This window comes from Littorina saxatilis, linkage group LG2, assembly GCF_037325665.1.
Source record: "Littorina saxatilis isolate snail1 linkage group LG2, US_GU_Lsax_2.0, whole genome shotgun sequence".
Classification (NCBI taxonomy): Eukaryota; Metazoa; Mollusca; class Gastropoda; order Littorinimorpha; family Littorinidae; genus Littorina; species Littorina saxatilis.
This window is the reverse complement of record NC_090246.1, coordinates 16,634,466-16,644,465: the sequence shown is the minus strand read 5'-3', so window position 1 is coordinate 16,644,465 and position 10,000 is coordinate 16,634,466. Positions and strand designations below refer to the sequence as shown.

At 41.8% G+C, this 10,000-nt stretch overlaps 1 protein-coding gene across 1 annotated transcript in view; it reads right to left on the bottom strand.

The window, feature by feature from the left end:
- The window catches only part of LOC138958342 (sodium- and chloride-dependent glycine transporter 1-like), a 24,001-nt gene that overhangs the window by 13,966 nt on the left and 35 nt on the right, over positions 1-10,000 (bottom strand). The window contains exons 1-6 of the mRNA XM_070329457.1: positions 9,854-10,000; positions 6,375-6,513; positions 3,562-3,693; positions 2,659-2,898; positions 1,983-2,031; positions 607-739 (exon numbers count right to left, since the gene is read on the bottom strand). The exon at positions 9,854-10,000 is cut by the window's right edge and continues 35 nt beyond it. Coding sequence (XP_070185558.1) covers positions 607-739; positions 1,983-2,031; positions 2,659-2,898; positions 3,562-3,693; positions 6,375-6,513; positions 9,854-9,937 — 777 coding nt within the window. The 5' untranslated portion in view covers positions 9,938-10,000. The remainder of the gene's footprint in view (positions 1-606; positions 740-1,982; positions 2,032-2,658; positions 2,899-3,561; positions 3,694-6,374; positions 6,514-9,853) is intronic.

Below are 10,000 nucleotides of genomic sequence, written 5' to 3'. Positions count from 1 at the left end.
GTAAAATCAGAGAGCAGTAACAATAGTTTTTTTAAGCGGTATTAGCTGAACGGCAAACAGAAGACTACCAACATGGCGGCCCTCGATCACCAGCATCACCGTCAGCAGGATTTAGGGGAAGATGGCTGTCACGTATACTACCTAAGTGTGCAAGTGTGATAAAATCAAAGATAAAGACAGTGATGTTTAAAACGGTACTAGCTGAAAGGCAAGAAGACTTCCAACATGGCGGCCCTCCCCGTCAGCAGGATGTAGGGGAAGATGAACGTTACGTGCACTACTACTATTACCACCAGGGCTGGACCTAGAGGATAATAGGGGGCAGGGCTTCCAAAGTGAGGCAAGGGTACAGGAGGATGGCCACGCGCCCAAGATGCTCGTGAAGTTTAGCATTTGAAAGGGGTATTTTTACTCTCTCCTTCAGAAAAAAAGTTTATTTGCCAGGTAAAGAGGGGGGGGGGGGGGGCTTCCGAAAACCCAGGACGTCCCCTCCCCCCGATCCAGCCCTGACAACTACTACTACCACTACTACTACTACTACTACTACTACTGCTACTACTGCTACTACTACTACTACTACTTGTACTACTATTACTATTTCTGTACCTTGCCCAGTGACTGGATGCCCTTGGACAGCACGAGCAGCACGACGGCCCAGCCGATGACGTGAGCGATCAGGAGATGAATCTGCACATCGCCTGGCTCCGCTATGGATGATGATCTTTTCAGCACATTTTCGCTGTGTTGTAAAATACACACACACGGGCACGCAAGCATACGCACACACGCACGCACACACACCAGCAGAATCCATGTGAGTAGAATTCAAAAAAGGACTACATTTCTAACATTCTAAAACAAAAAATAAAAAAATAAAAGAAAGTTTCATGAATAGGCATTTCAACTACCTAACCTGCCTAGTGAGTGGAGTTTAGAGAATAAGAATTTTGCAGTGAGGATACTCCTTCCTTTTAAGGAATTCAGAAGAAAAAAACTTTCCTTTTTCAATTTTCAGGCAATGGTCTTAAAACGGAATGTAAGGTGTGATTTACCTGAAAGGTATTGCTAACGGACGCAGTCGATGTAACCACAACGCGCTATTAATATTCATGCATTTCAAACGACCACGGTCTAACGTCTTGGTATAAAGACTTTAGTCGGCCTGGGCAGTTTTAAATCTGACACTGCGAGAGAAGTTTTTCTTATCCCAGGTAATGATGGTCAAATCGTTGAGTTGAGTTGAGTCGAATACCAGCTTTTAATGCAGGTGTGTTAATACAAATGAATTCAACATTATTAATAAGGGTCATGAAGTTTGAAGTCTTATATTCTCTGAAGATTCGAGTTCCTGGTTCTGATGGTTGAAATTGGGAATTTTTGATGACTAAAGAACAAAAGCTGCAAGTGATGTACCACACATGCTAATACCCCCATTCCACACAACCGTTCTAGGTCCCGTTCCCGTACCGACCAAGGACGGCTGCCACAACAATGGAACGCTGCGCAAACGGCCGTTTTTGGCATCTTTGAGCAACGTCTGACAATAGGACGACTGGGAACGGAAGCTACAACGGATGTGTGGAATGCGGGTATGACAACTCAGTGTGTGAGAGCGCTACCGTTGCGTTACTGTTGTTTTAAGTTCCTTTAACGATCCAAGCGTTCCGTTACCGATGGGTTTTAAGGTTCCATTACCGTTCATTCTGATCGGGAGGGGAACGGCTAAAATTTGAACATGCAGCCCAAACTCAACCGTCCCTACCGACCCTATCGTTCAAAGCAGTTCCGTTAACGATCAGTTACGTTCCATTGCGGTTCCTTCCCGATCCCTCCTGTGCCCGCACTGTTCCTTCGTCGGTACGGGAACGGGACCTAGAACGGTTGTGTGGAATGGGGGTATTAGCAAATGGGTTTTTTTTCTGCAGGGAATGATTACATTTTCTGCCAACTTAAGTTTAATAAACGTGTTAAACTCTCCTTACTAGAAGTAAATTTCGCTCGGAGACAGGGCGTCAGAACTGTTGAATGCCGCTGAAAAACGAAAGACAAATAGTTTTATAATTGTTCCCACATGCAGCAGCCCCGTTGAATATATATATAGTGACTTGTATAATATTGTCAGTAATGTGTATACAGTTTTAACAAATAAAAACATTACAATCAAACATTGAACATATAATCAACAATGATTATTATCTCTCTATCTCTCTCTCTTTCTCTCTCTCTCTCTGCGCGCGCATTCACACATACAAGCCCATACATACACACACACACACACACACACACACACACACACACACACACACACACACACACACACACACACTCACACTCACACACACACTAACACACGCACACACTCGCGCGCGCGCGCACACACACACACACACACACATAAACACACAAGCACTCACACAACACCCAACCCCATACAATACCCCCGACCCCCCTCCTCCTTTACTACCACCATCCCCCACACCACAAAAACCGACAAAACAGAAACACCGAAAAAAAACCTGCAAAAACACACATCACAAAAACAGACAAAAACGGACATACCAAAAGAAAGGGAAAAAAACAACAGAAAAACACACACACACACACACACACACACACACACCACAAAAACAACAACCAACAAACAAACAACTCTCTCACAGCAGTTCAGCCCCGTGGAATTGACCGCCGCAGTAACGTTCATCAAAGCCGTGGCGTTAGCGTTAACCCCCTCGCTGCGACCGTACCCGTACACAATACAGCGACAGTCGGTACACAGCTCTTGGGACCAGGGCAGCACAGCGGCCATGGACATGACGAGGTAGTACAGGGCCCAGGAGATGATGACGGTGTAGTAGATCGCCACAATCACCGTCACCATCACTGCTGCGTACCCCACGCCTGCCAACAGATATGACAACGTTACCAATTCTGTAAAACCTTCCAATTACGACCTTGGAAATGTCCAGGAAATTGGTCGTTAAATGGAGGGGTCGTCATTGGGAATGTACTAGTCGAGTTTCATTCAGGGGTAGGGGGGGGTGGAGTGCGTCGCCATCCGGAACGTCAGTAACAGGGTTGAACAATCACTTCGAAATGTATGTAAAATTTCATATTTTGGTCAAACAAACAAACAAACAAACAAACAACAAGGAAATAACATTTATGCATCAATGCATTTTATAAATCCAAAAACAAATAGCCTCCCAACGTTCCAAAGTTCAGAATCACAAGGAAGGTATATGTTGTTGAAACGTTTGATTATTGACAAAACAAATCGTTACGTTCACAAATATATCGACCCAGCAGTCTTTGAAGTGCACAGACAAACACTAATTAAAAAACACTCATATCAAAATGTTTAGATCCTTGCAGGGAAGGCCTTGCTTATAGTTAGCCGCTTAAATAAGAGTTTTAGTCTTGCCCCGACGTCACTTTGCCTCATGGAATCAAAATGATCAAGTTATCCAATGTTGAAGCGATGCATAGTTTGTACAATGTCGCTTTTGTTATCCTAGCTTGGTTTTGAGCGTGTCTCCATTTGTCTATCGAGATACGATTTACCTTTGAAGGTGGGTGTGAGGCCCCATATGCTGATAGGTCCACGTCCTCCGAACTGACCAAAGGACACCTCCAGGCCGAACACCGGAATGCCCAGCAGAACCAGGCAGATGACGTAGGGAACCAGAAAGGCACCTGCATCAGTACGTGTGAGGAACAAAAATCCAACGTTCAAAAATTCAGAATTAAAAAAAACACCAAAGCAAACCCATACAAGAATGGTAAGTTACTGAAACCTTTACTTTATGAAAAAAACAGGCCATTGCATTCACAAGTAGGCTACGTCGACCAAGACAGTGGTTTTTCTTTCTTTATTTGGTGTTTAACGTCGTTTTCAACCACGAAGGTTATATCGCGACGGGGAAAGGGGGGAGATGGGATAGAGCCACTTGTCAATTGTTTCTTGTTCACAAAAGCACTAATCAAAAATTTGCTCCAGGGGCTTGCAACGTAGTACAATGTATTACCTTACTGGGAGAATGCAAGTTTCCAGTACAAAGGACTTAACATTTCTTACATACTGCTTGACTAAAATCTTTACAAAACTTGACAATATTCTATACAAGAAACACTTAACAAGGGTAAAAAGAGAAACAGAATCCGTTAGTCGCCTCTTACGACATGCTGGGGAGCATCGGGTAAATTCTTCCCCCTAACCCGCGGGGGGTGAAGACAGTGGTTTTCAATGTGGAAAGACAGACAAACCTTTATGGTACAGGAATTGTTTGTTTGTTCGTTCATGGGCTGAAACTCCCACGACTTTTACGTGTATGACCGTTTTTACCCCGCCATTTAGGCAGCCATACGCCGCTTTCGGAGGAAGCATGCTGGGTATGTTCGTGTTTCTATAACCCACCGAACTCTGACATGGATTACAGGATCTTTTTCGTGCGCACTTGGTCTTGTGCTTGCGTGTACACACGGGGGGTGTTCGGACACCGAGGAGAGTCTGCACACAAAGTTGACTCTGAGAACTAAATCTCTCGCCGAACGTGGGGACGAACTCACGCTGACAGCGGCCAACTGGATACAAATCCAGCGCGCTACCGACTGAGCTACATCCCCGCCCATGGTACTGGAATGAACTAAGCTTAGAAAGCGTTACTGTTCTCAGTCTTTGGCGATAATCTCTGGGCAGAACAGAAGCGTCAAAGGTGCATAGTTTGATGTCTTCGCCACAAACACGAAAGCGGTGAAAAATATTATCTTAATATAAACAAGTCGCGTAAGGCGAACATACAATATGTAGTCAAGTAGCTGCCATTTTTCAGCAAGACCGTATACTCGTAGCATCGTCACTCCACTGCTCATGGCAAAGGCAGTGAAATTGACAAGAAGAGCGGGGTAGTAGTTGCGCTAAGAAGGATAGCACGCTTTTCTGTACCTCTCTTTGTTTTAACTTTCTGAGCGTGTTTTTAATCCAAACATATCATATCTATATGTTTTTGGAATCAGGAACCGACAAGGAATAAGATGAAAGTGTTTTTAAATTGATTTGGACAATTTAATTTTGATAATAATTTTTATATATTTAATTTTCAGAGCTTGTTTTTAATCCGAATATAACATATTTATATGTTTTTGGAATCAGCAAATGATGGAGAATAAGATAAACGTAAATTTGGATCGTTTTATAAATTTTTATTTTTTTTTTACAATTTTCAGATTTTTAATGACCAAAATCATTAATTAATTTTTAAGCCACCAAGCTGAAATGCAATACCGAAGTCCGGGCTTCGTCGAAGATTACTTGACCAAAATTTCAACCAATTTGGTTGAAAAATGAGGGCGTGACAGTGCCGCCTCAACTTTCACGAAAAGCCGGATATGACGTCATCAAAGACATTAATCAAAAAAATGAAAAAAACGTTCGGGGATTTCATACCCAGGAACTCTCATGTCAAATTTCATAAAGATCGGTCCAGTAGTTTAGTCTGAATCGCTCTACACACACACACAGACACACACACACACACACACACGCACACACACACACACGCACACACACACGCACATACACCACGACCCTCGTTTCGATTCTCCCTCGATGTTAAAATATTTAGTCAAAACTTGACTAAATATAAAAAGAGAACGAGAAACCGATCCACATGCTTCTAAACCCATTGTTCAAGTACAGAGAAAAAAAACGTCGGTATAACAAACTTGTAAGGTTCTTAAAAAAAAGAAACAAACAAACAAACAAAGAAATACACAAACAAACAGCCATCACCAAACAAATAAACATATGGCAAAAATTGCGTATGCGAACGTTGGCATATCGACTACCCCACAAAATACTCTCTCTCTCTGTCTCTGCACCCCCTCTCTCTCTCTCTGCACCCCCCTCTCTCTCTCTCTCTCTCTGCACCCCCTCTCTCTCTCTGCACCCCCCCTCTCTCTCTCTCTCTCTGTGACTAACTGACTGTCTGTCTGTCCGTCTGTGTGTGTCTCTATCCGTTTCTCTGTGTGTGTGTGTCTGTATATATATATGTGTGTGTGTGTGTGTGTGTGCGTATATATATATGTGTGTGTGTGTGTGTGTGTGTGTGTGTGTGTGTGTTTTTAACGGTCTATCGGTCTGTCTGTAGTATGTGTCACTGTGTGTGTGTGTGTGTGTGTGTGTGTGTGTGTGTGTGTGTGTGTGCGTGTGTGCGTGCGTGCGTGTGTGAGTGCGCGCGCGCGTGTGTGTGTGTCTCTCTCTCTTTCTCTCCCAGTCTCTCTCTCTCTCTCTCTCTCTCTCTCTCTCTCTCTCTCTCTCTCTTGTAGTTGCTGTTTTTGTTGTTGTTTGTTTGTTTCATTGTTATCAAAAGCCTCACCCCCTCCGTTCTTGTAGCAGAGGTAGGGGAAGCGCCAGACATTGCCCAGTCCCACGGCATAGCCCACCATGGTCAGTATGAACTCCAGCTGTCTGCCCCATACTGCCCGCACCTCTACTTCTCCTCCCTCTCCTTTCTCCTGTGGTCAACACTCAGTGTCATCAGAAACAGAAGGAAAGACAAGAGGCGAAGCCTTCAAGGCTCACGTAAGAAATAGACAAACAGTAACACAAACTCAATCACTCCGTCACACATACACACCCACACACACAGTAAGCTTAGGTGACACTGTGCAAGAAAGAGAGACACTAGATCTAGATCTGTCTGTCTGCATGTAGCCTACTTACAGGGACACGACTGCCAAATAGTCTCGGCCCGCTCAAAATAACAATGACCGAGACCACACACACCACGCGAGAGAGAAAGACTACAGGGAGGCATGCCGTCATGATGCATTAATTGACGTCAAACACTTTTGACCGTGACGTAATCTTATGCGAGCTTTATCCATAGTCTTGGATAACCACTCACACATAGACTCAGTTTCTACCACAGACATACACACGCACAAACACACACACACACACACGCACACACACACGCACAAACGCACAGACAGACAAAGTTACGATCGCATAGGCTACACTTCGTGAGCCAAAAAGAAGAAGAAATATAAAGGACGAGGGGAGAGAGAGTAGAAAGATTTTTTTTAATTTCAAAAAAGAAGAAGAAGAAGAAGAAGAAAAGAAGCAGAGAGCGAGCCAGCCAGCCAGCCAACCAAGCCCACCAGACAGCCTGACAAACAGACAGACAGTCAGTCAGCCAAGACAAAAAAACAATAAAACAATAAAGTCATGAAAAAATGGAACATAAAAAATCAAATACATAATGTATTATCAATAGAACAAACGAATATCATAATTGGTCAGGTGCTCTAGCTCTTGCCAGATGCTCATTATTTTGTCTTTCCTGACTAAATCAGATAAAAATTAAAAAATTAAAAAATACTGATAGTGATAAGTTGTCAGAAGCTTCACGTAAAATACTGATCAATCCTCATTCTGTATAATCCAAAACGTCTCAACCGGAGTCACAGTGTGGAGATTTGTCAGAAGGTTCAAGTAAAAATAGTGATCAAGATATGTCGAAGGCAATTTTCCGTTTTAATGTATTCATTTTAATGGACATAAACAAGTTGTTATTGTTATTATCCAAGCGGAGCGCGGGCGAAGCCCGCGCGTAGCGAGGTAGTTTTTTTTTTCATCTCCCAGCACTGAAATTTTTTTTGCCAAGTGGTGTCTGTCTGTGAACATTGTTCTAGAATTCATCTTTTAGCACAATATTAGCGACACTGTTTGGACAATTCTATTAAAATTAGGCGTACAAACTGATTTTGTTTCGGGGAATCCTCTCAGAGGATCAGAATTTTCATATAATATCATCGGAAGCTGTTACAACGGGAAAATGTGAAACTTTTGTCACTTTTTAACATGGAATTTCATCTTTGAGCGTTTCAAGCGGACTTTAATAAAATAGTTATTTGCGAATTAAGCAGCGGAAGACACTCACCGGTTCAACATGTGTATGGTCATTAAACCTCAAAACATTTCAGTAAGTGGTTTAGACAAACACCTCCGACATGTGAGGGTGACTGGTTTGTAGCTGAAGAGTTTTTTTCTAAAGTGTGTTCTAAATACAAATGACGTACTGGTAATGATGTAATGAGTTGTTCTAATCTTGTTCTTGGAACTCTTGCTGTTCCAAGCTTGTTCTTAGCAAGTCTTGGTGACGAGAACAAAGACTATCAATGAAATCTTTAGAAATAACCTCTGACAACGACGACGATGACGACGACGACGACGATAACAACAACAACAAATGACATCGACGACGACGACGACGACGACAACAACAACAACAACAACAACAACAACAACAACAACAACAACAACAACAACAAAACAACAACAACAACAACAAAAACAACAACACGAGAACAACAACAATCACGACAACGAACATGACAACAACAACAACACCAACAACTACGACGACAACTACAACGACTGGGTTATGATGACATCACCAATGATTTAAAGGCCGTTAAAAAATCGTTAAATCCTATTTCTTCACTGATTCTTATGACATTTTAAAGGTAGGTTTGTTGTCCCCAACTTATTTTCACTCCATACTTTTCCAGAAGAAAAACATAATTTTGGCAGTTAAAAACCGTTAAATTTCAATTCTTCACCGATATTTATGAAATTTTGTGGGTAGGTTCGTTGTCCCCAACTGATTTTCACTCTATACTTTTCCAGAAGAAAGACATAATTTTGGCAGTTAAAAAAACGTTAAATTTCAATTCTTCACCTATCTTTATGAAATTTAGTGGGTGGGTCCGTTGTCCCAAACTGAATTTTAAGACATACTTTTCCAGACAAAAAACCTTATTTTTGGCAGTTAAAAACCGTTAAATCTCAATTCTTCATCGATATTTATGAAATTTTGTGGGTAGGTTCGTTGTCCCCAACTGATTTTCACTCCATACTTTTCCAGAAGAAAAACATAATTTTGGCAGTTAAAAACCGTTACATTTAAATTTTCACCTATCTTTATGAAATTTAGTGGGTGGGTCCGTTGTCCCAAACTGAATTTCAAGACAAACTATTCCAGTCAAAAAAACTTATTTTTGGCAGTTAAAAACCGTTAAGTCTCAATTCTACACCGATATTTATGACATTTTGTGGGTAGGTTTGTTGTCAGATTTGACATGATGGCAGAATTGAAAGTGTGAGATATCCTGATGTTTCACAATTTATGCTGCATAATTCAGCCCCATAGGCGCTTGAATTTTAGGTGGAGTTGGGTTTTTTTTCAGCCCAAACCAGTAACCCCCACATGGTTTTCATGTCCCTTTCTGAGAGACTTCAAGAAGTTTCAATTTGACGTCATGATTAGCCTGCCGCATTAGCAAGTATGAAAACACGTCATCGATGACACATTTTAAGACAGAGAGAGAGAGAGAGAGAGAGAGAGAGAGAGAGAGAGAGAGAGAATCATGTACACACAGATGGACGACTTCGCTTGGGGTATGTACTGCCCGGCAGTACACATCTACTTTATTGTTATTGTTATCAATCATAATACAATAATAATTTGTAAATAAATTTATCTCTGTGGGCGATTGAGCGTAGAGATTTATCCGAAGGTTCAAGTTAAATACTGATCAATAGTATTGCAAGACAAGATATAAAAAAAACAATTACATTAATTTTTTTTAAATAAACTCTCAGCGTCACCCCCGTTGTCTGAGCGTGGAGATATACTGTTTGTCAGAGGGTTCAAGTAAAATACTGTTCAATAATAATTCCGTTTAGCAAACTTACAGCAGCCTTACAGTTGTCTATATAAGTGCGTACATTTTTCAGAAGGTCAAATTTAAAAAAGTGACCAATCATAATTGAAAGTAACAAACTCACAACATCACCACAGGAGTCTTTGGGTGGAGACTTGTCAGAGGGTTGAACAGCTAAAGTCCCCGCACTTTTCTCTGTTCCGTCCATGGCGAAAGACAGACATGTGATTGAACTTGCAATTGTCTTCCGACAGTTTATACCACACAATGC